The 25,783-nt window shown below is 47.9% G+C and overlaps 1 protein-coding gene across 1 annotated transcript in view; it reads left to right on the top strand.

Moving 5' to 3' along the window:
- Positions 1 to 25,783, top strand: part of Ralgps1 (Ral GEF with PH domain and SH3 binding motif 1) — a 253,995-nt gene that overhangs the window by 185,597 nt on the left and 42,615 nt on the right. The window contains exons 8-10 of the mRNA XM_026386271.2: positions 18,891 to 19,028; positions 20,480 to 20,573; positions 24,122 to 24,189. Of these exons, the coding sequence (XP_026242056.1) occupies positions 18,891 to 19,028; positions 20,480 to 20,573; positions 24,122 to 24,189 (300 nt within the window). The remainder of the gene's footprint in view (positions 1 to 18,890; positions 19,029 to 20,479; positions 20,574 to 24,121; positions 24,190 to 25,783) is intronic.

The raw sequence follows: 25,783 nt of genomic DNA on the forward strand, positions 1-25,783 counted from the left end.
GGCAGGAGCTGGAGGCTAACAGAGGAGTTCCACACAGCAACCCAGGGGACCAGGTGGGTCAGTTGTCAGCTCCTTCAGTGAACCCTGCGAGACTCTGTGGCTCAGAGGTCTTGCACTTGCTGCTAACCTGGAGCATCATGGCGAGCCAACTCAGGAACCAAGAAGAGGGACAGGCAGTTCCCTGGCATTTGCGGAAGCAACCACTGTTCTTCAGAGTTTGTCGACTCTTTGTTAAATTAATGTGTGTGTGTGTGTGTGTGTGTGTGTTGCTACTCTGATTAAGATTTAGGCTTAAATCTGGAGGTACATATCAATGATTAAAAGAAAGTTCTACCTTAATTAAAGATTAATATTCTCTTTTAAACTCCACAAGTAGCAGTATGTGTAACATATAAAACTTTTTAAAACACTTAAAATCCTACAACTTTAGTACTTCATGTTCCCATATTTTTGTCATGTAGTTCATTTCAGTTTTCTTCACTGTTTTCCTTTTGTTGACATCGCATGTTTTTGGTTTGTGTTGATTATATTTTTGTTGTTCCCTGCACTTAATGCCTTTGTGCATACACAGTTTTCACTTCCTTTAGAATTATTTCCTCAGAATAAGTTCTTAGGAGTGGGATTACCTAGTCAAAACATACCAATATTTTTCTGGTTTTGAAATCCCTGTAACTTTCCCAAAATTTTTTACCACCGTAATCTGCTACTGGCTGTATATGGGCTTCCCTTATCTACAGCCCTGCTAGGTTTCTGCATTGGGCTTATTTTTAGTTTAATGGTGTAATGGATTCTAGACGCTGGATTGTGTTTGTTCATTTACATTGATCCGTCCGCTCTATTTCTTTGCTCAGAGCTCCTGCACTTTTTTCCATCACCCTTGTGCCATGATTTGATTGATGGCTGTCCCAGACACAACACCTTGATGAATGAGTGATTACTTGAGCTGGAGAGTATTCCTTTTTTGTGTGGGAATTACCACAGTGCATTTTAAAGGAAAGAGTTCAGAGATGTTTGAACTATAAATAGATTTGGTGGCCCCTCTTATTTGGTCAAGGTGGTTCCAGAAATGAATGCAGACTCTGCCACTGGGAGTATGTTTATGTCGCATTTGAATTCTAGAAGGCATCAGAGCTAACGTTATCCCAGGATGTATAATTTAAGCCAGAGATGAAAAGATTCCCCACCCAAAACAACCCTCCTCTTTCTAGGCACCCCATAATTATCAAGACAGAGGTCTCCACTCAGGGCCAGGACTTGCAACTGGAGAAAGTCTAGAGGAAGTTGGAAGACAAGCCCCTTGGCTTCTGCCTTGCTCTTTCCTCCCAGGCACCTGGAGAGCCAGCTTCAGGAGCACCGAGGGATCGTTGGGCTGCAGGAAGGGCCACCTGAGACCAGCCCCACACACCTCCAGGGGCCTCTGCTCTGAAGTATCTCTACTGGGGCAGAAGCCCTGGGCCCTTGGCCTCATTCTTTACTCACCACTTTCTTCCTCTTCTCTGTGCCTCATGTTGCTGTGACTGCAGCTTATCCCTCAGGCCCAACACCCCAGCTGCCTCTTGTGCCCCTCTAGCAGGGCTTTTGCCCTGTCAGGTAACCACTGACCCAACCCAGCCCCAGCTCCAAGGCCCCTCCCCCAGCAGGAGCCCATGCAGACAGTTAACTCAGAAGTACACGGAACCACATGCACTGTTTTGGACCTTGTGGTTTTAAATGGCATTGTAGCTAACCTTGTTGTTTTATTTTTATTTTAAGTTGCTGAGGTCTCACTAAATTCTGTGGCTGGCCTTGAACCTGCTAGTGATCAATACATCAAATCCATTATTTCACTCAAAACTAAATAAAAAACAATGTTTCCACTGAGCGTGATAGCACACATCTATAATCACAGATTCTGGGGAAACTTAGGCAGAAGGGTCTCTAGTTCAAGGCCAGCCTGGATAACTTTTGAAATCCTGTCTCAAAATAAAAAATAATTAAAGGGCTGGGGACATAGCTCAGTGGTAGAGCACTTGCCTAACAAGAGCAAAGCCCTGAGTTCCATTTCTAGTACTAAAAAGTAAATTTTGACTCAAGAATCTAAGCCTTTGTCTATATTCAGAAGACTCAAAGACAGGTGTTTAAATGAGAACTTGTACACATATGTCCACAGCAGCACTATTCACAGTAACCAAAAGATGGAAACAACCCGAATGTCTTCCAGTTGATGAACAGAAAAGCAAAGAGGGCAGGCACATGGGCACAGGGAGCCCTCGAGGCCTTGAGGAGGAGAGAAGCGTTGACCCATGCTAGGACACCACATTGTGATATCTTGGAAACATCACAGCAAGGGGGAGAAGCCAGGCCCCAAGGCCCCTACTGGAGGAGTCTGTTGATACACAATGTCCAGTGTCAGTAAATCCACAGGGACAGAAAGCAGGCTAGTGGATTCTAGGCTCGACAGTGGGGAGCAGGGGGGCCTGCTTGATGGATGCAGCATTTCCTCCTAGGGTGGGGACGAGGTCCTGGAGCAAGGGAGAAATGTTGCTTGCCCAATATTGTGAAAGCACTATATGTCGCCATGGTGAGTTTTAGGGTCTGTGTGTTTTGCCACCATACAAAAACACAATAATGGGCTGGAGTTGTGGCTCAGTGGTAGAACACTTGCCTGGCATGTGCCTGGGTTTGATCCCCAGCACCACAAATCAATCATTCAATCAATCAACAAAATAAAACATCCATTGACAACTAAATATTTTTTAAAAATACAATAATAAATGTGCTGTGCTGGCTGAGGTGTCAGTAAGTGAAAACAGCATTACAGCAAATAGAGCAAAATAGGAAAGAGAGCTGCTGCGCCCTGGGCTCCAGGGGGTTCCGCTGCATTCTTGAAATCTGCTCTGCTCAAGGGAGGACCTGCTCCGCCTTCAGAGTCTACATAGAAGAATAGCTGCTCTGCACCTGGCACCTGTCCGCATGATCTCACTGAGGCCTCCCAGTGGTCTTCCGCAGGGTGTGCCCTTGTGTGCCCCATTTGACAGACCACAGCACTGATCAGTGGCAGTGCCAGGGGGCCACAACCTACCCACCAGGCCTTGTGACAACCTGTGTCTTTCACCCAGGTTTCCTCCAGGGCCTTCTTTTGGGTTGTCTTGTAGTGGTGACACCCGCTATCCTCAGTTTTTTACAATGGAACAGTTACTTTCCTGAACTCATTTATCTTCTTTCAAAGGCCTTAGAGTCCCTCCTCTTGATGCCTGCCTTCCAGAGCAAGGGGACCCCAAGAGACCAGGCTCTCCAGCTCCTTGACTGAGGCCAGAGGGCTGCATAGGGTGACGGCAGCCCTTTTGCTCTCAGGCAGTCTTCTGCTTCTGCCTTTGCCCTGCGGCTGCTCTGACTAGAGGTGGAGCTTGGGAGTTGGGTCTGAATGCTGATGCTGTCATAGGCTAATAGTTCCCATTTAATGAGATTTGGGGCCCAGACCTGCCACTTGCCAGGTATGTGGCTTTAGTCAAGTTACCCAATGTCTCTGACCCTTAGTTTCCTCATCTAGAACATATATATGTGATGGCATTTATTTAAATGGAGGACTGAACTCCCCTTTCAATGTTCTTATTGCAGTTTTAATTACATAACTATTTGTGCCATTATCTATTTACAAAAGGAGGGGCTGTATTGGTCTTATTTCCTGTGATGTTCCTGACCTGGGGACCATAGTGGGCCTTGGAGACCTATTTGTTAAATAAAAGGATGAGCTAAGGACTCAGAAAGCTTTGGCACAATGTTTGGCAAACAGGAAATACTATGGAGGTTAGTTATCATTAGTGGTGTTATAGATGTCATTGTTACTGATGTATTTAAAACACCATAAAATAACTCTGGATCTCAAAACAGCCTTATAAGTTTGGAATTATGCTCATCTTGAAGAAAATGGAAATGGAGGCTCAGATGAATTAACTTGCCCCAGCCCCTTTGAACTGCAGCAGACCCCCAACCTTCCAGTCCCCAATAGGCACAGAATCCTGAGCCCTTCCCACTAAGCAGGAGTGGTGTCACTGGTGATAGGAAATTCCTGTGTCTTAGGGACAGAGCACCTTTTGTGGGAAGCGGTGCGGTCTTGTGCATTGGTTATACGAGGAGTTTCCATGGCCCAGAAAACTAGTGGAACTCCCAGGCTGCCACCCACTCCCAGTTGTGCCCTACCAATCTGGGACACCCCGGCATGCCCCGAAGGATACCTCCCTGCAACGTATGGGACTTCTACAAAAGGACACAGACATTGCTGCAGTGCTTAAACGGTGTCCAGCCCACGAGGGCAGCACATCTGGTGGTCCTCACTATTGTATCTGGAGATTGGCACTGAGCTTGGCAGAGAGGGCTCAGTGCCTGTTTGGTGAATGAGCCAACTGCTGTGTGCCAGGCACTGGGTTGGCTTGCTTTGATTATCTCATTTAATGCTAAGAATGATGTGTAAGACGGGAGCAAATGAAGAGCTGAGGCTGCGAGGGCAAGCTTGCTTACCCAGGGCCAGCCAGCCTAGTGGGCATTTGAATCCATGTCCCTCTGCTCCCTGGAACAGGCACCTGGCCATCAGTGCTCTTCTTCCTGAAATGAGAGAACTCTGAGCTCTGGCCATGGCCAAGGCTGGGAGGGTAGGCAGGGCAGGAGTAGGCTGTCTTGAAGGTGTCACAGCCTTGTTCAGCCTTGCTGTGGACAGAACAGGAGGTGGGGCTAGAGGAGGGAGGGGACAGTGGGGAAGAGTGTAAGCTGGGAGCCAGATGCCATTTTCTACTAATGCCCTAACTATTCTCGTCTGTCTTTGGGCTAGGGACGTCCATGCCTCGCTTCGGTCCATCTCACTTCACCAGAGGGAGTCCCCCCTCATTACCGCCCTTTACTCATGAAGCCCAAACCAAGGGTCAGAGGAGCAGTGAGCTGTCCTCAGGCCACAGAGAACAACTCAATGGCAGGGTTGGCTCTCCCCCGAGACTGCCTGGCTCCAGGGCCCCCACCCTTCCCAGGCTGGCCTCCACAGGGCTACTTGATCCCTCAGCAGCTGCTGCTGTTCCCAAGCATGGCAGGCCTCCTGTTTCCAAGCCAGCCAGCCCATCCACTGGGCAACATACTGTCACCGTGGTCTCCAGTGTTGGTGCTGAGAGGTCTCTAAGGGCTATGCTGTGAGGTCCATGTTGGGGGCTTCGACACTGTCACTGAAGGAAGCCTTTGGCTCTGGAGACCTAAGCCCAGCAACATGGTGGAGTCTGGGCTCAGGAACCAGTGGCAGTGAGGTTTGGTGGCTATAAATCAGCTTTCTGAGCTCCTGATAATCCTCTTGGAACTAAGTCCCAAAGATGTTTCAGCCCAGAGATGTTTCCAGTCCCCAGATGGACCTCTGCAAGGTTTGTGACTCCACCCTCCAGAGCCAGACTAAGGGTCTAAAAAGGCAGGGACCATATGACCCATGTCTTGGACACAAAACAGAGACATTCATGGCCAAATAGCAGAACCCCAGGAGGCCATGTGGCCCCTATGGGAAGATAAAAGAGCAGGGGTGTGGCCAGACCTGGACTCTTCCAACTGACCAAGGGAGAGTCACCCTACCTTTCTGAGTCTATCTCCACAGGGATGATGGGTAATGATGCTTTCCTCAGTGTCCTGTGGGTAGATGAGCTGAGGACATGGATCCAGAGGCCCAGGATCTGGTTCAGGGTCAGTCCACCACTGGCAGCACCTCTGCTCAGCAGACTCCGCACACCCATGTGCTGTCGGGTAGGACAGGACAAGGAAGGGCAAGGTGGGCCACTGCGTCAGAGCCAAATTCAGAGTCAGACCTGGGACGCAGAGTCTCAGCTCTGCCACCACTCACTGGGTGACAAGTAACTCAGGGTCTCTGAGCTTCCCTTTGCTCTATGGTAAAATGACGACTTCATGAAACTGTAGCTCTTTTAGCCCAGGGCTTAGTGGAACTTGTCACTCTCCCTAGCATTTGCTGGTCTCCAGTTCCCATTCTCCCACCCCCTGCCCGGAGGCAGCTGTTTTGAGCCTCCTTTGAGCCCTGACTCTCTTGGGTTCCTGTCTATGAACTCTGGGTCACAGGGTCCAGGGGCTGTCTGGGAAGTTGAGCAAGGCCTAGGAGAGGTCTCTCAGCCCAGCACGCACTATAGCCCAGGAAGGGGACATTTGGAAATCACTCTTCCTGTACCACAGCCCTGGGATGGACTTCCCACTTGAGCTGAGATGGGCTTTTCAGCCTCCCAGTGGACCTCCTTCTGGGTGGCCCCAGGTAGTCTCACTGCCACCACACATCTGTGTCTTATTTAGTGTGAACCAAGGAAAGTGGGCATCAGAGGCCCCTCCACAGACAGACACAGGCTCCTGCTTGCTTGCTTGGTGTGCTAATGCCTAGGAGTTGGCACAGAGCACCATTGCCCCGTCCTGAACTGGCCTTGGCAGAAACGTCCCTCTCGGAGCTGTGACAGCTGCATTCTCCTCAAAGCCCACTGGCATTATCCAGATCAGACGCAATGGTAAAAGAACACCCAAGCAATTGCTTTCTGACCCAGCTGCATGGGCGGCCTCTGCAGAAGGGGTTCTGGCCTTTACAGACTGCTGATGAAGGAGTGGGGCTCCTGGGGGTGTGATCTCTTAATAGTGAACTCAGAAGTTGACGTGTTCTGCTCCCTTGGTCTGCAACAGTGAAACAACCCCATAGATTTATATGGAAAAAATGAGCATTGACCACATTTTATGGTATCCAAAATCATATAGCGTCTCTTTGGGTCTTTATACCTAAGTACTATAATTACTAAGGGAAAATATTTTTCTTCCAAAAAAAAAAAAAAAAATCCAAGCAACTGACATATCACCAGATGCCTGCTGGCATGAATAAACAGTTCTTCCCGCCTTCAAGAAGCCCCTCCCCATTACAGAAGGTGGCGGGCAGGCCAGCTTACCACGCAGCATCACAGAGGTTCAGCCGGAGCAGAGGAAAGGGACTCCCAAAGCTTGCTTGGAGGGCCAGGGGTCATTTTTATAGAGCTTTGCTTTTTGTTTTTTATCCAGAACTTCACAATGTTTTTAGGGGGGATTTTTTTTTTTTTTTAAATTCAAGCATTTAGCCAGGGTATGTCTAGGGATGGATCTCTTTCCTAGAGCCTGGTGAACTCTTCTGGAGAAAACACCCTTCTCTGGGTTAGGTCTCTTTTGAGGGGCCCCAGATCCCCTCATATTCTTTCTTCCCTTGTGCTTTTTCTTGACCTTGGAGAGAGGTTGCCAAGCTGGCCCTCCATATTCATGATGTGAGTTTCCATAAGTTGCCACTTATGGCCTCTGCGGTCAGGTTTCTAATTTGGTGGGGGTTTTTTTGGTTTCTTTTTTTTGTTGTTGTTATTTATTTATTTATTTATTTATTTGTTTGTTTATTTATTTTTTGCAGTACTGGTGATGGAACCCAGGGCCTTGCACACACTAGACAGCATCCTACTCCTGAGCTGCACCCCCAGCCCGAATTCTTGGAGCTTTAAGTCTTTTATTCTCATCACCTCATCCTCTTGCAGTGCCCCCTCTGCCAGTTATCTCCTATCCTTGAAGCTTTGTCTTCTTGTGCCATGTTCCAAAGAGAAATGGTCTTACACTGTCTCCCAGACCTTGGAATGGACAGTTCAGGGGAGGTGGCCGTCATGCCTCTGCCACCTCCTGCACACTGCACAGCCTCATGATTTGCTGGTGTTTTTTCAAGTGTCCCTTGGGGTTTTCTTTCTACTGGACAAACCCTTGAACATGGTGAAATCAACTCCACTTTGGGGTTTATCAGCAGGCAGGCCTTTGGCCTTCCCTCTGAGCATACTCCAATTCTTTTTTGGAAGGAGCAATCTGCAAATGGATGATAAGAGGGAACAAAAAAAGGGTGGGTCAGAATATTCCAGAACCCCAGATGAGCAGTGTGCTATGGTTGGCCCAAGCTCTCTAGTGTTCATAACCCTGGACCTCTGAGTCTGGGGACAGCCCCTGGGAAGTACACACTGTCTCAGTTTCAAGAGACAGGGTCTAGATGTGCTCAACTTCTGTCCTGTACATCTCCCTATCTTATGTTAAACTTCCTCCCAGATTCTAGCAATAGGCTGCCCCTCTTAGTCTTAGTAAGGGAGTTTCCATCTTATTTCTGCCTATAAGAATCTTAGTGATAGGTCGGGGAGGTTCTGTGAAGAGCTGTCTGTCTCTTCTGAAATGCTGCCAGACCCTCCTAAAGTTTGTTTCTTTGAATGGCTTTTTTGAGCACCCAGTCTATCCAGATCCCACGCCAGCCCCTCATACGTACATTGTCTTCCTGAGTCTCCAGCAGCCCTGTGAGTTAGAGGACTCAGCTCTGCTTCAAGCTGGAGAAAGCAAGTTTCAGGGAGCTGGATGGCTCCCCCAGCTCACTCTGAATAATAACAGCCAATGACAGGACTTGAAGGCAAGTTCCTCTGTTCCCTTGTGGCTTTCCTCCATGCTGTGTAGAACTCTGATTATTGGGTTTAACAGCAGGTGCCAGACACATGGGCTGAAATCCCTCACATACAGTGACCTGGGGCACTGGAATTGAGGAGAGGCCACCAATGCCAAGATCATAACTAACCCATTTCTATCTCAACTAGAGTTTAAAAAAATTTTTATTTTTTAGTTGTAGGTAGACACAATACCTTTATTTTATTTTTATGTGGTGTTGAGGATCGAACCCAGTGCCTCACACAGACTAGGCGAGTGCTCTTCCTCTGATCCACAACCCCTGCCCCAATTCCTAGAGTTTTTGTTTTAGTAGTTTCATGCCCTTAATTATCTGTGTAATTAGTGCCAGGCTATGTGCCTCGTGGGGTCAGGGAACATGCCTCTCTAGTTCTCCTCTACCCCTGAATCTAGGGTGGAGGGGATACTCCACAAATATCTGTAGCACTGATGTCCTTAATCAGTGATGGTGGACATCGCTGAGTAGACTGTCCCTGTGTCCTTGTGGCATCCCCTTCCCAGAGAGTCCCACCATCTTCTCTCAGGCTCCTGGTCTCTTCTAATTGACCAGCAGAATTGCTTCTCTGCCAGTTAGACCTCTCCCTTCCCTACAAAGCATCCTCTGATGGTGTAACCATGAGTGTCCTAATGAGGGCAGCACTGACCCCAAGGCCTGCTGGGAGCACAGTGAGCTGTGGAGGAGAGGGAAAGCCAGAAAGGAGTAAAACTGGTGCTGGAGACCAGGCCAGAGTAGACGGGTAGCTCTCAAGGAGCTGACCAGGAGCCCCGGACCCAGGAGGTCAAGTTTCTTGGATTTTTTTTCCAGGGGAATTGAGTCTGGTGAGTAGGAGAGAGGCACACAAGGAGGGAAGATGAGGCTGGGCCCTCCAGTCCGAAGCAGGACCCAGCCAGGCTCTCCTCTAGCCACCCATGCCCACTAACCTGGGCCGATGCAGCCAGCCACTGCACTGGCTACTTTCAGTTTCCTCTGCTGGTGGGGCTGAGAGGCTGCTTTGCCCACCCTGGCCCTGACATCAGAAGCGCTGGAAAGGTGGGGCTGCCCAGGGCCAGTTGGATTTGGCTGGGCTGAGAGCCTTGTGTCCACAGTGTCCTGGAGAAGAGTCCACAGAGATGGCTCCACTATGAAGTTTTTTAGAGGAGCCCCGGCCACTGAAAGTGGGTTTCCTAGGACTGCCCTGTGGGGACTCACATCCTCTTGCTCTCAGGAAAGGCAGGAAGGATCAAAACCCCTGAGCCTAAAGCCACAAATAGGTGAGTTACAACACCTTCTCTCCAGAGGGCCCAAGGAGCCTTTCAGTTTTCAAGTTAGCAAAATCAGGGAAGAATTTACTCTAAGAAAGTGAAAATCAGCTTGGTTCTAGCCAACCCTCCTAAAATCTGTTGCTTGTTTCCAGAGAATAGAGGGATTGGTGGCTGAGGTTCAGAATGTGGTATTTTGTTACACAGTTTCCACTGAGTCCTGAATGAAGCGGGGTTTTGCGTTTGCCCTGTTATTATTTCGGTATCTGTGAAGACTAGGTACAGCGTGGCCGCAGACACAGGAGTGCATTAGTGGAAGTGGAAAATACCTTGGCGACTAAGGCGGCTGTCTGTGAGCTCATTCTCTGGCTGGGATCCTGGTGGCCTGAGACGTTCAGGGAGCCTTTCTGTGCACAGTAGCAGGTCCCGGAGCCAGCACTGGAAAGACAAGCTTGGGAGTGTTTTCCTTGGCACGTGGGCAGCCTCGGTTCTACCCAATATAGAGGCAGGTTTCCGAGGCTTTCACTGGGGGAATCATTTTGCATTTCCTCTTGGTGACGTTAGCACCTCTGGAAGCCCTTCAGAGCACTCAGAGAAATAAGGGTATTTAGCTTGGAGATAGCAGAACTCAGGGCTGGCCCTAACAGGGTGGCAGTACAGTGGGTGTCCAACAGCCATGGCCACTCGCTTCCACTGAACAGTGGAGTTTCAGAGGCCAGATGCAAGTGAGTTGTGTGTGTTTGTGTGTGTGTGTGTGTGTGTGTGTGTGTGTGAGAGAGAGAGAGAGAGAGAGAGAGAGAGAGAGAGAATGGATGCGACTTTGGCTCTAGTCAGCTCTACTAACAGCACTTGGCCCCCAGGAGTGTGATCAAGACTGTGACAGAAGAAAGGGCAGCCAGCCAAGAGCCAGCAGGCAGGAGGAGGCCCAGAGGGCCAGGGGTGTGGTGCTTTAATGAATATTACTTGCTAATATTTGCCAATTTGTATAAGCATTGCTGTAGAATAAGTTTCTAGGAGTGAAATTGCTGGGTCCTAGAAAATATATATTTGAAATTTTGGTAGATATGGCTAATTATCTCCTAAAAGTTTCTATCAGTTTCTACTACACTCTCATCCATCCTAAGTATTATCAGTCTTTTTTATTTTTGCAGTATAAGTGGCAAAAATAATTTTGTTTTAATATGTACTTCTTTGATTACTAGTGAGCCTTGAGCATCTTTCATGTCCTTGTTTTTTTGGTACTAGAGGTGGAACCCAGGGGTGCTTAACAACTCAGCCACATTCCCAGCCCTTTTTATTTTATTTTTTTATTTTGAGACAGGGTTTCACTAAGTTTCTTAGGGCCTCACTAAGTTGCTTAGGCTGGCTTTGAACTCCCAATCTCCTGCCTTAGCTTCCAGGGCTACTAGGATTACAGGTGTACGCCACTGTGCCCAGCTAAATTTCACATCTTTATTCATCATTTATCTCTTCCACATGAGCATGTGGCTCATTCTCTATAACATTGGCCTTCATTGTAGGAGCCCTTTATATATCAGCTGTCCTATAATTTGCAAGTATCTTAATGCTCTAATGTTTGCCACCTCTGTCGGGTTTTGCCATGCTAGAGTCAAAAAGAGCTGCAACTATTCCCTTCTATGGTATGAAACACTTTAAATAACATTCAGATTTTCTTTAAAGGTTTTATGAACGAGTTTCTAGGTATTGTAGTTTGAATTATAGTGTCTTTTGAAATATTAATATTTTAGGTAAAATATTAGCAAATTTTTAGTTTAATAAAAATATTAATATTAGCAGAAGTTTTTGCCTCTTCTTGAGACAATTTGGGAAAAAAGTAGATTTTCCTAATAAGCAACCATTTAATCTAGATTTCCAACTTTGTTACCATAAAATTACAATTATTTTAACATCTCCTCCATGCATGTAGTCTTAGCCCCTTCTCACCACTAACATTGTACATCTGTGTTTTCTTTCTTTTTTTCCTCTCTGTCATTCATACCAAAAGATTCTCTATTTCTTCAGTTCTTTTTCAAAGAACCAGCTTTCAGATTTCTTTTTTATTACTTTGCTGGACTTTTGGTTTTTTAAATTCATTATTTCTGCTTTTATATTTTAATTGTGTTCTTCTTGCTTTTTGCTGTGTTTTATTCTTTTTCTGTATAAAAAATCTTAATTCTCTATGATAAATACTAAGACCATGCATTTTTTTCTTTCTAAAGTATGGACTTTTCTCTGAGTATGGTTATAAGGTTTTGAATACATAATGTGTGGATAGTTAGTGATTTTAATTCCTTCTTTCATCTCTGAGTTATTTGGTAAAAGTTTTTCTTTACCAAATGCTTTTTATTTTTTTTTTTTTTAGAAGTTGTTTTTACCCCTGGGGAAAAGGAAGGAATGAATTCTCCAGACCCACCAAAACCACATGGATCATGAGTGTGGAAGGTGGGATTCCCCCCAATAGAAAATCAAGGGCTGTTTCCAGAAGAATTAGGAAGTGGATATTGGGCAGACAAAAGTGTCCTTTTTTTTTTTTTTTCTCTTGCCAGTAAAGTTGTTGAAGGTTTAAATGAGATGGTACATGTAGCACAGGGTCTATCACAAAACAAGGCCAATAACAGTCACCAGACCAATGCCCTCTCTTCACCCCCTTTCTTTCTGCTGATTAGGACCCCAGCACATGCCATGCCATCCCTAGCTCTCCAGGGACCCTTGCAATACACTTGCAGTAGGTTACCTCCTTGCACCTTTACATTGCCAGGTAATCCCCGGGGCACCCAGGGATCTTGGCCATGTCCTCATTTCACCTTGGGGAACCTGGAGGAGACTTGGCTCCTCTGGACCCCAGGATTCTATCCAGGCTGCAGGACTTTGTCCATGTGACTTTGTGATTCATGAGCCACAACACCAAGACATAAATGAAGCCATGTGCTCCTGCAGAAAACACGGCTTCTCACCACCTGACACGTGACTGCTGGGCCGGGCCTTCCCCTTCCCTGCAGACCTGGAAGCATATGTCTCCATGACAGCGAGCAGCCCACAGACTGCCCATAGGAATTGTTCTTTAAATGAGGATCTATTCTGAAGCCCCTGTTTTGCAGGCTTGATATTAATTAGCAGGCACTAATTAATACACACAGTCTTCTGCATCTTCTCAGGGAGCCAGAGCTGTCTTCAGAAAATGGAATTGCTTTGTGCTCTCTTGGAAAAAAAACAAACAAACGCAAACCCTAATGAGCAGCTGCTGTTATTTCATTTGGAACTTATGGGGACAGTTAATGTGATCGAATCACACAGTGTAGTCCTGGGTGCCAGCACTCCTCATTTCTGAAGTCTGAGAGTGGGCTTTGCAAGGCAGAGTGGGAGAATATGGGAAAAAGTCTTTCATCTCAAACTTTGAAAAGGAGAGAGAGAAAATAGAACGCTGAGATGGAAATGTGGCACATTTTTATACCGCAAAGATTTTTTTTTCCCTCAACACAGCAGAATTTCCCTTATTGAAAAGAAAGCCGTGTGAGAAAAACCAAAACCAGACTTGGGCTGGAAGCGAGACGGGGCGGCGATGGGAGAACAAGGGCGCAGTGAGTCCCCGGGCCTGCGGGGAGCCCTGGGCTAGCCGCGGGCTTTGGCTCAGGGAAGCTCAAGTGCCTGGCCTTGCAGAGGGCTCCGCGCCACTGAACATGGGTGTCCCTCAGCCTCAGAGCAGGGGTCTGTTCAGGAGAGCGCGTCCTTTGTTCTTGCAAGCTCCCTCCTTGGGACTGGGGCATCTTGGGCATGCCTCTGGAGGGAGCCCGGATTCAGGTCAGGAAGCAGGGGTGGCCACCCACCCCTCATGCTGAGGCCAGCCCAGCCTCGGTGAGGGCTCCACCACACAGCCATCCAGGCTGCCGGCTCCAGGCCCTGGGGGTCCTTGCCCCGCCACAGCAGTCTGGCTGGCACTCATGTGGCAGCCATGGCAGTGTCGCCAGGCCCTGTGTGGAGCACAGAGGAGCAGCAGAGCAGACATGTGGTCTGGGGAGTTGCCCCCTCAAGGGAGGGCTGGTCTGCGGGTGGCATGGCATGGGGCTGGAGCCAGCTGCCACAGTGTCCTCAACAGGCAGGCCACAGCAGTGTTCCTCATGCCTCCAGCTCTGTGGCTAGGACCCTGCCAGCCCCAAGCCCCTAGCACTGATCTCGGTCCCAAGTCTTTGAAGTCAGATAGGCCTGACTCATACTTGCAAGCTGTTTGATCTTGGCCTAGTCACTTTTCTTCCTAAATCTCAGTTTCCTAACCTGTAAAATGGGAGAATGAGGGTACCTGCTTGTCAAGATTGCTGCAAAAGTGCATGAGATATTAGCACACATTCTCCCAGTAGCAGACAGTGGCTGGGACTATTACAGCTCCTTCCTCTGAAGTGTCCACACCTCCCCTTCCAGCCCAGTCCCTGGCATCACTCAACCCTACAGCAGCCAAAGTCAGTGGCTGGTCCTGTTGCTGCGCATCTTCATGGGCCAACAACACAGTGTTGTCCGCTTCATTAACTGTCTAAATAGGAATAAGGGCTGTGATGTCCAGCTGTGCTGTCCCCTCCAGATGGAAGCTCCCAGCATGGGCCAGCTTGGAGTGGCCTTGTGTGACTAGCTTCTGGGCACCATCCATGATTATGGCATATGCAGCTGGGTGCTTCTCTCTCTTGAACATCCACTGCTGATCCCAGTGGGACCTCACAAGGGAGCCAGGTCAGGGTCAGCTTAACTTCTTGGCCACTTCAATGGTCCAGGCCCTAGGCCAGGAGACTCCATTCACTCACAGTTATCATCCACTTTCATTGTCAAGGAAACTGAGGTCCCAGGAGATGAAAAGCCTCACCTGAGGCCACCCTCACTCTGGTAGGTAGCAGAAGCAAGGCTCCAAGTCTCCTCTGCCCCCCCCCACAACTGCCTATAATGCTACAGATCTGGCAGAGCCCCCAAGTCTGGGTGGGCCACTGATAATGGGACCTGGGACAGATATGCTCCAATGGTCATGATGGAGGTAGGAAATAAGAGGTGGTTGGTGTAGCAAGGAGAGGTAGCCACAGTCTCCTCATGAGCCTTCCTGGAAGAGTGTAGTCCCCCCAGCTTCAGCTATGTCGCCATCTGACTAGGCACTGGAGGATCTGGCTGAAGGGAAAGAAGGACTGATAATACAGCAGCCTGGACAGACTTGTGTGCAAATCCTGCCTGTGCAACTCCCCCACTGTGTGACCTCAGGCCAGCAATGCAGCCTCTCTCAGCTCAGTTCCTTCCTCTGTACCACAGGGGTGAGACCTCCTGCAACAGTGTTGTTCTTACAGATCAGTAACCTGTCCAAAGCTTTTAGTTTAGGACCTGGGGTGGCATAATAAGTGCTCAGTAAACATCAGTGGTCATCATGGCCACGTGACTCTTGGTGTCTCTTTAGCTACAGAACAACATGTGCTTCCTACAGTTATTGTCTGTGATGAATAAAATATGCCTTTGTTCCGGAATTCCCTTCTTCAGCTGGTGTTTACCACGCAGCTCCTCCTTGTCTGTTCCAGACACCAGGGACTGAGCCCTTAGAACAGGACACACCGCCCGTTCTCAGGGTTTAGGCTGGTGGGGAGTCAGGCCTTAAGTACATGGGTGACACAATCACGTCTCCAGCTGGGGCTGTGGCGAGCACTAACAGAGGAATCAGCCCAGCACCTGGCACAGTGCCAGCTGGAGGTGGTTATTCTTATGATTTCCTATGCTTAGGGTGTATAAATATTTCCTAATATGGACTACTATGCCACAGAAAAGGGTTCCCTGAAAACTTTGTTAGCTACAGAAAATCTGCTCCTGTAGCCGCTGTGGCTGTAGAAGACTGTCTAGCGGAGGGTCTGTTCATGCATGACCAGGGGTAGGTTTCCCCAAGTCACTGGAGCCAGGAGACTCCTTGGCGGGGGCCACCCCATCCTCAGCACACTGTGGCCTGAGGAGCAGGCAGATGCTAGAGTGTGCGTGCTTCCTGGCGGGGATCCGTGAACACACTACTCTCAGGCAGTAGTGAGCCCCCACTCCTCAGGGTGCAAGGAGGGGCTGGGGCTGGACCTGCAGCCAGACAGACCTGGGGCAAGTCCCAGCCCTCTTGCTCCTTAATCCCTGAGATTTAGTTATCTCCTTCTTCCCAGAGTTGATGCAACAAGGAGGGGTCAGTTTGGTCTTGCAGTAGACCCCCAGAAGCAGAAGGCCCCCTTTGCCCTTATCCTGCTCTGGGCTGAGATTTGCCCAGCCCCTCTGAGTCAGCCAGGCTGACATCTGTGTGCTGTGTCTGCAGTCACACTGCCTCGTGGCCCACATCCCTCCGCCCCCTGCTCAACTCTGGGGGTTGCTTTCTGTTGTGGTTGAAGCAATAATGGGATTTTCAGGATTGCCATTGCTGAGTCCTTGGGGAGGTAACTGAGTTACATTTTAAAGAGGAGAGAGGAAAAACAAAGTTAAGAGAAAGAATAAAGCCATGGGTTCAAACCTACCAGACTTAGAGCTTCTGTTCAAGGGAAATTATTTCTAATTAGTAAAATATTGGAAGCATGGTACCACCAGAAAGAAAGGAAGTGGAAATGACTCCTATGAGAAGTACTAGCATATGTTTCTGTGATTTAATGGTTTCCCATAACAATGTGTAACTATTTTAAAAGCAGACGAGTGAGTCATGGTATCCAGTACCAGTGGTCCACTATGGCAGCAGGAAGCGTGCACTCCAGAGGAGGCAGGCTTGGGTTCGACTCCCATCTCCAGCATTTACCAGCTTGTGACCTCAAGCAAGTTACACATCCTCTCTGAGTTTCCTTTTTTCCCCTCTATAAAATGGGTTGTTGGAAGGATAAATAAGATAATGAAGGTATAATTCCTGGTTCAGTACTCTCCATCTATGCAAAATTCTAAAGTATGAGGTTAATTTCTGTGTTTGTAACAATACTTAGTCATTTAATAATAAACTTCTAAGGCTATAAAATTTTCTCATATTGCCATATTGGCCAGAACCATACTTTTTTGATATGTAGTGTTCCTGTTATCATCTTCAAACAGATTTTTTTTATTTTAGATTTTTTTGTTTTTTTCTTTGACCTAGGAGTTACTTATGAATATGTATATGTGTGTGTGTTTTCAAATGGTTAGAATTTTTTAGGATTTAAATCATAGATGTATTATAGTAAGGTCAAAGCATGTGAATAATATGGTATTTACTTTTTAGAACTTACAGAACTTTTCTTTTAGTTTTTTATTAAATTTTATTTATTCTAACTTGTTATATATGATGGCAGAATGCAGTTCATTTCATATTACACATATAGAGCACAATTTTTCAAGTCACTGGTTGTACATAAAGTATTTTCACACCATTCCTGTCTGCATACATGTACGTAGGGTAATGATGTCTAACTCATTCCACCGTCTTTCCTACCTCCATGCCCCCTCCTTTGCCTTTGCCCTATCTAAAGTTCCTTCATTCCTCCCATACAAAAATTTGTTTATACTAGGTTATAAAGAACTTTTCTACTTACAAAAATTTGTAAGTAGTCTATTGGTATCTGAAAAGAACTATGTTTTCGTTTATGTAAAACCAAGCTGTGGGGCTGGAGTTGTATTTAGCTCAGGGGCAGAGCACTTGCCTAGCACTTGTGAGGCACTGGGTTCGATCCTCAGTACCATATAAAAATAAATAAAGCAAAAGCATTGTGTCCGTGTACAACTAAAAGGAGGAGGAGGAGGAGGAGGAGGAGGAGAAAACCAAAAAACCAAGCTTGCTAATGTTGTTACTATACCACTATTTTTTATATATATATATATATATATATATATATATATATATATATATATATATATATATATTCTCTCTCTCTCTCTCTCTCTCTCTCTCTCACTGGCAACTTGACCTGAATTCCCCCAACTCATTACTGGCCTGTTATGACAATGTTTTTATTTATTTTTTTTAATAGTTTTTTTTTTTTAAGAGAGAGGAGAGAGAGAGAGAGAGAGAGAGAGAGATTTTTCAATATTTATTTTCTAGTTCTCGGCAGACACAACATTCTTGTTGGTATGTGCTGAGGATCGAACCCAGGCCGCACGCATGCCAGGCGAGCGCGCTACCGCTTGAGCCACATCCCCAGCCCATGACAATGTTTTTATATCATACCTTATTTTAAGCATTCTCAGGAGAATTCTCTGTCTAGTCTTAGTTCTGTGTACTGAGAACTTTTCCATTTTTAATGTCTTCTTTTGTTCTCTAGTTAATTTATGATTGTATATGTGCATGCATGCATACTATTTGGACAGAGACAAATAAACACACACTTAAGTGAATAAATGAAGAGAATTTAACATGTTAGTCTTTTTTATTGCTTTGAAAAAATACCTGAGATAAACAACTTAAAGAAGAGAGGAATTATTTTGGCTCCTGGTTTCTGAAGTTTCAGTCCACGGTTGGCTGGCTCCATTGTTTCTGGGCTGTGGTGAGGCAGAGTGTCATGGCAGAAGGGAGTAGTGGAGCATAGCTACTCACCTCATGGTGACTGGGAGGTACAGTGAGTGAGAGAGAGCAAGGAATGGGAGAGACAAGATACAGTCCCCAAGGTCATGCCTCCAAGGACCCACCCCTGCCAACTAGGTTCCACCTCCTAGTCTCCACCACCACTCCTAGTCTCCATTTAGCCATGAATCCCCCAGTGGACTAATCCATTCTTAAGGTTAGAGCCCTCGTGATCCAGTCACTTCCCTAAATCTCTGAAGCTTTCCATACATGAGCCTTTGGAAAATGTTCCAGATCCAAACTATAACAGCTCAAACAGATGTCCTGTTCAACATGACAGTTTAGACCTGTTAAATAAACTTTAGTGGTTGGTGAAAAACTAAAGTATTCATCTCTTTCATGTCCTGTTATTTTCCATTTGTATTCTAAGTAAAAAGCTTTATTGTTGGAAAAAGTATGAACAAGAAATGTTAAACTCTGCCAGCATTCATTTTGGATGTTGCTCAGATGTTCAATTTACAGTCTGCATGAAAAATGAAGAGTCAGGATTGGAATTGCAGTCAAAACGGGTCTCCATGAGCCACCCTTTCCACTGTCTTGCAGAACAGGGCTATTTTGTGCTCTTTTGCTCTGATCAGTAGTAAACTCCGACCACAGTTAATGTCTTCTTTAATTTTAGGAATCTATCTTCTGGATTTAATCTACATCGATTCTGCATATCCTGCCTCAGGCAGCATCATGGAAAATGAACAAAGATCTAATCAGATGAACAATATTCTCCGAATAATTGCTGATTTACAAGTTTCCTGCAGCTATGGTTAGTAACCTTTCTTCTTGAGGTTTTAAGATCTTGCATCATTGAAATTTGGGTCCAACATCAAATTTCTTCTAGAACACTTCAGAAACCAGGTAGTCCAACAAAGCTCTTCATTTTAATATCTCAAGCTTCAAATATGTGCTAGATCCTTTCCACATCAGTTTGGTTTTCAAAGGCCACCATCCAGGTCAGCCTTCCTCTGACAGGTACCTGTGTTCTCAGTGCAGGGGCCTCCCTTGTCCCAGAGCCTCCACTCACCATGATGAGCAGAGCAGTCACAGACATAGGCTTCAGGTCAGACAGACTCAGTTGAAGTCTCAGAGCTACCTCTTGAAAAGTCACTTTCTCCTCTATAAGGTTTGTTCATGCATGAAGCTGGGGCCATGACGTGAGCGGTGCCCTGGGCACAGCCCTCATGTTTCAGCAGAGCTCAGGGAGTGCTCTCACCTTTCACCATTAGCCTCACTTGCCACTGCATCACCTTAAAGCAGGTGTCCTTATTCGCGTTTCACAGACGAGAACATGGAGACTTTAGAGAAGCAAAATGACCTTCAGAATCTGGCAGCCAAGGGGCCAAGCCTCCAAGGGCTCCCCCAGCACCTGGATGCCCGTCCAGGAAAAAGAGGGTCCTCCCTACCCATCCTCTTCAAAGCCTCCTCCACTCCTGCCAATTAAAGTTTCTGTCCCACCCCGTGGTCCCCTCAGGAGGAGTGCAGTGACTGTGAAGTCTACAGAGAGTGGCTGGCAGCAGTCACCCAAGAAGGAGAAGCAGTGTGGTGTGGCACGGCTTCCGCTAACCTGGGTCCACCATGGCTCTGTTGCTTCTCAGCTGCCCAGGTTCTTCCTCCATGCCTCCTCTGTGAGGCTGAGTGAAGATTAAGATAGCTGACTCCTGTGAGTCACCTGGAGCCCAGTCCAGCTCAGACAGGTGCTCAGGCACAGGGCTCCTGCCTTTCTTCCCAGCATGCAGCAGCTAAAGCCACGGGCCATGGTCTGGGTTGGGCTTGTGCACCCAAATCAGTGGTTCCTGCATTCCTGCCACACAGACAGTGGGCAGGCATGGGAGGTTTGCCTGATTCCTCCAGTGGACATATGTTTAGGGCACAGACAGCTGTTTCTAGTCTGTTCTAGAGGTCAGCACACCTTCTCTTCCTAACTCTGAGCTCTAAGTGGAGGCCTCAGATTCTCCTTCCTGGCCAGAGAACTGTGGTGGCCTTGGAGTGTGGCGTCTGTGGCCCACACATTTAGGGGTCACTCCTCAAGGGCCTAACCTAGGTCTGACCACCCCTTTGTGCCCAGCACAGGGTCTGACCCTGAGGCAGGTCAGCACTGCTGGCAGAGGGAATGGACCTCAGTATCCAAGGAGCATCTGATTTGTACTTCCTGTGCTTTTCCTTTGGGACTGGAGGTGGGAGAGACTGAGGCCTCTGGGTTTTGTCTGCCTTTTGCAGATCACCTCACAACCCTGCCCCATGTGCAGAAGTACCTGAAGTCAGTGCGCTACATTGAAGAGCTCCAGAAGTTCGTGGAAGATGACAACTATAAGTGAGTCCCCACCCACCCCTGAGTCAGGCCTACCAGCTGTGTTGTCCCTAGCACTCAGGTCGCTGGGGGTGATCTAGCCCTTGTTGGGACCAGTGAGTAACAGGGCCCCCATGCCCCAGCACCCACAGCACTGCATGCCCTCCAGAAACCAGGTAAACAGCAGCACTGTCTGCACAGCCCTGGTGCCTCAGGCCCCAAGGTCCGAGCCATTGTTTTCCCTTCTGAGTGTGGTTTTCCCACGTGGCCCAGGGGGCAAGCGAGTGGACCCCCAGCACCATCTCTTGGCAGCCCCTGTGGATAGACCCACTTGTCAGAAAGACCACTGCAGATCCTGTGGCTTGTCATGGCTCACCCTGCTCTGGTCCTCAGTTCTTTCTTCACTGGAGACACCTGGGAGTATATCCAGCGTTTCTGTCTTTGGAGGGAGAAGGCAGGCGGACTTTTGGTATCAACTCTGCCATATTGGTTGGGCATCCTCTTGGCTCATTTTGAGTTTCGGGTCACCTGTGAGTCTCAGTTCATTTTCATGTAACCTGATATCAAGGCCAGTCTCAGCCATCCTGCAGTTGATCATTTGCTACCTAAATGTCAACTTTACAGGTTTTCTTTTAAATCTTATCCTACTGGTTGCTCCCAGTACACCATGATTCCTTTGAATCTTGTTATCTAGAATGGATTTTCTCTCTCTCTCTCTCTCTCTCTTCCAGTTTTATGTCTACAAATTTGGGTCTTCCTTATTACTTGGTATTCATCTAAGCCAATGAAAACTGTGGAGAACTGTGGCCACTGAGTCCCACACTGGAATCTGGGAACGGCTGGTCAGCAGCGCCCCACTGGCCAGCTGTGCCGTAGCAGCTTGTTGTCCTGGCTATAAATCAGAGCTGCCCTAAGCACTTTCTAACCATCCAGATGTCTCGGGTGGGGCCTGGAGATCTGTCTTCTTTCAGAGTTCCCTCTGTGGTTCTAAGATCCTAGACGTAAAATATTAGTTGTTATTATAAAATAATTTGTCAAAATTAAAAATAATGTGAAATTGTAATCTATTACATAATAGCAACAAGAACAGATGAAGCCAGAGATTACCATTAAAACTGCTGTTCATCACACAAAGCATTTGCTGTTCCTGAAAAGAGTGCCCTGCAGCCGAGACTATTCCTGCTTGGGTTCTGGGTAATATTTTCCATTCATGCGCCAGACTTTCGATTTAAAGAGACAGTAGTTTTTCATTAATAGTGATATTCTTTAAAGAGAAAAATGGTCTATAAATATTTGTGACCATGACACAATCCCTGGAAAGGCTGAAGATTGTTAGTGATTATGCCTTCTTTTCTGAAGGTCAAAGAGCACCCTCAGCACTTGATGCTAAACGACAGTCACCCCTTTGTTGTGGCCAAAATGGGCAAGCCCAGCAGGGAAGGCTACATTTTGGCCCCAATCAGCCACCACTGGGGCTCCTTTCCCAAGGAGGTCCTGGCTCTGAGTAGCAAGAGGAGGCAGGGCCTGTGGTTCTGCTGGGGGCATCCTTTCCATGGCCAGCTGGCACCTGGAGACTGGCTTCTCACCCTCACGTGGGGCACTGGTGACACTGCTTGCCTAACACACTTCCCGTCTGCTTTGAGGTATTGCACCAAGAGGCCCAGTTAGTGCTTTGGCCTATTATTATTATTATTATTATTATTATTATTACCCAAATTCCTGCCACCTAGAAAACACACCCATTAGAATTAAGTAAACATCATTTTGGACATTTTTCTATGTGTGGAAAATTTACATGTACATGAAGCATGGACCAATGGATGGATGCAATGATGGAATTTATTAAAATAGGATCATACCACCCTTGCTTTTTTTTAATTCAAGTATTTTAGTTTAATTCAACAAGAAAAAGGAACTGAAATAAAAGGCAAGAATCTCTGCTCTCTAAATAATATTTCTTTTACAAGGGATATTATTTTCCAAATGAGCCTCCTGAGATTCTTAAGAGGGATCAGGAAAAACATGAAGAGGCCTGAGTCAGTGAGTTTCCTTGTATCTGGGTTTCTACTGTGTCCGGTATCAGTTGGCTGCAGTTTTGAAAGCTGAAACTATGAGCACTACCCCCTCCTTCACCTCCACCACCTTCCAGATTTTTGTTAGTTGTGTTATTATTGGACAACGTGGTTCAAGTTTATAACATAAACATCATGTTCAGGAATCACAATTCCTACTGTTTCATGTTTTTAAGTGGATTCAGTTCTTACCACCTGTTGTTCCCCCACAGCATCTCAGTTCCTGGAGTCTTTCTTTTCAAAACGCTCCCTTGCATAGCTGAATTTCATCAGGAGGCAGGCCCCTCCCCGCCCTCATGGGTCCTGCACTCCCCGAGTTCTCCAAGGAAATGTCTGCGTGGGCTGGGGCTCTGCTCTCCCCCAGGCCCGTAGACCCTGTGCATTGCCTCCTGGCTCTGGGTGGTGCTGTAGAGAAGTCTCAAGTAAGTCTGTTGTTTTGTCTGCCTGGGGGTGAAGAGCTCTGTGAAGTTCCAAAGCCCTATAGGGTACAGCCTCAGGGCCACGCAGGGTTTCTCTGCTCTGATGGACTTTCTCATCCGTGCCATTTCCTGGCTTCTGTCGTTCAGGGTGCCATGTGTTGCGTGTTCTCTGCCCTCCTCATCCTGAGCTCCTCTCTAAGGGCTGCAAGCTCCTCCCCAGTGGTCAGTGTCCCCAGGTGATCTGTTTCCACTGAGGTGTTGGGCCGGCACGTTCTCATGCCAATCTTCCATTTTGTCCTCTCAGTCCACAGTCCCCTGTTCCATCTTGTTCCTTTGTTTCATCCTCTCATTTTTCAGATTTTGTTGTGTTCAGCCATCTTTTTAGGAAGTCTTCCCCCCATTGAGAGCGCCTGAGGGGATTTCCTGTGGTGCTGGGTCAGGCCGGGGCAGAGCTGTCTCCCTTTCTTTCCTTCTTCGTGAGAGGAGGTCTGCAGGCTACCAGGCCATTTCTTTTCTTCTTGCTTCCATTCAGGAGGCTGTCTGGGTGTTCCATCCTCTGCTACAGCAGGGGGCACCTGGCCTTCCTCCTGTGTGCAGAGAGGGGCTGGTTCCCCTCCTTCTGGCTGGGAGGCCCAGGGGTCCCAGATCTCCCCAACTCTGTAGCCTGGGGGAGCTGGGGCCCCAGCTCTCTGGAGACAGGAAGCCTGCAGTCAGTTTGGTAGTGGGCTCAGGGTTTCCTTCACCTCATTGGGGGCCGTCTCCATCCACTCCAGAAAGACCTACCCCAGGTTGCCAGTTGTGACCCACAGAGCCTTCACGTGTGTCAGAGCATCCCTGCTCTGCTCTGCACCGCTGGCCCTGTGAATTTGGGAAAGGAAGCTACTTAGTCCCACTGCCCCCAGTGTCCTCATTTATAAAATGTATGCAGCTGTGATCGGGAGCAGATCTCACAGTGATCCTGGGTCCCGTGGCTACTTGGCCCTTCACAGACATCCCATATCCCAACCCCAAATGCACACTTGCTCTGTTCTTCCTCGGATATGCCAGGGCCTGTCTGATTTTGTGAAAATCTTTGTTTCAGACTGTCACTCAGAATTGAACCAGGAAGCAGCTCTCCAAGACTAGTTTCATCCAAGGAAGATCTTGCAGGTATCGTAGCCACCTCAGGTGGGACCAGAGCCTTCATGGACTAAAGGTGGCTGCTGGGTTGGCCTTTGCCTGTGGAGCCAAAGGGCACAGCTGAGTTTGGAGTGTGGCAGACTCAACTGTCCCCACTCGGTCTCCCATGCCAACCTGCCAGGCTCCTGATCACATGGAACCCCTGAGGGACACCCCTGTGCAGAGGCTCCCTGGAGGACCCCGGGAGTGAACAGCCCCAAGAAAGGGAAAAACAGAGCCCCAAGTTGGAAGTGTGCATGAGGAACAGAAAAACCCAGGATCTTCTCCAGGCCACCTAGACCTTTACCGTTGGGGCATGTGGGCCGGGGGTGGGTTATGTGCCCCTCAGGGGTGTCCTGAATGCCTACGGTTTGGGTGTCACCATGTCCAGGTGGCTCATCCTCCTGGGAGCATTGGATTTTTTTCCCCTGTTAGGGAGCGCGCAGGTGCATGCACATATGTTCCTGGTGATGAGCTCCCAGGCTCTGCATCAAGTCCCAGCCCCACCTTTCCCAGCTTGACATGTGGCTTCTCTGGTCTTCAGTGATCTCCCCCACAGAGTGGCGCTAAGATGGCACACTCTTGTAGAGCTGTCGTAATTCCTGATAAGTCAGGCCCGTAAAGTTCTCTGCCTGGGTGTTGGTGGCTTCACTGTCATTTTCATCATGTTACCTTTTAGTCACAGTCCAGCCAGCTCTCAGTGACCAGGGCTGATCTCCAGTAGCACTTCTCCTAGTTTGATCTCTGGATCACACTAACCTGTGATTTAGACCACTGCAGTTTTACATACGTGACTTCACCCCTCTGGGTTTCAATTCCTTACCTATAAAATGGGATAGTAAAACCATCATCCCAGGAATGTTAGAATGTCAGACCAGGACCATGTTTGGAAGGCATCCAGTGTAGTTTGACATGCAGTGCCTATTTGGGAAGGGGTGGCAAGCCATTGCCATGCCCCCTCCAGCCTTGCACCTGCTCAAACCACCATCTCCACGCTCCCATGTCAGAGCCATGGGGTGGCAGGGCTGGGCAGTACTGCAGCCTTCTGCAAGCCCCACCCTGCAAGGCCTCTGCCCTGTCCCTAGGCTGCATTCCCAGCTCCCTGTCTCCCGGCCTCTCTGAATTCCATCCTGCCAGCTGGGCCATACCCTAGCACCCTGGTCCTCTGATAACTTGAAAGAGGGCAATATGGTTGCTCCTCAGAGCTTGCAAGATGCTCTTGTCTACACCTCAAGGTACTCAAGTCACTGTTGGCCATGGCTTGATTTTCATGGAGCTCATGGGGCTTCCTTGAGCCCACCATTAAAACATCTTCCAAGCTCACTGCCTTCCCATGACAAATGGCCTCTGGCAAATGTGTCCAAGGGAAAGCTCTTGGGGCTGGGCTGGTCTCCACCTGCTCCCTGTTCTAGAATACTCCCCCAGACAACTTTGTCCTCTGAGATGCTCTGTAACCCACACTCCATCTGTAAAGTAGGCCTGACATACTCGTCCCTCATGGGGCTGTCATGGGGACTTTCTGAGGTGATGTGTGTGAAGCATTGCGGAGCCTGACACACCAGACCCACAGGTGCAGCTTTGTCAT

Source organism: Urocitellus parryii, chromosome 4 (assembly GCF_045843805.1).
Source record: "Urocitellus parryii isolate mUroPar1 chromosome 4, mUroPar1.hap1, whole genome shotgun sequence".
Classification (NCBI taxonomy): Eukaryota; Metazoa; Chordata; class Mammalia; order Rodentia; family Sciuridae; genus Urocitellus; species Urocitellus parryii.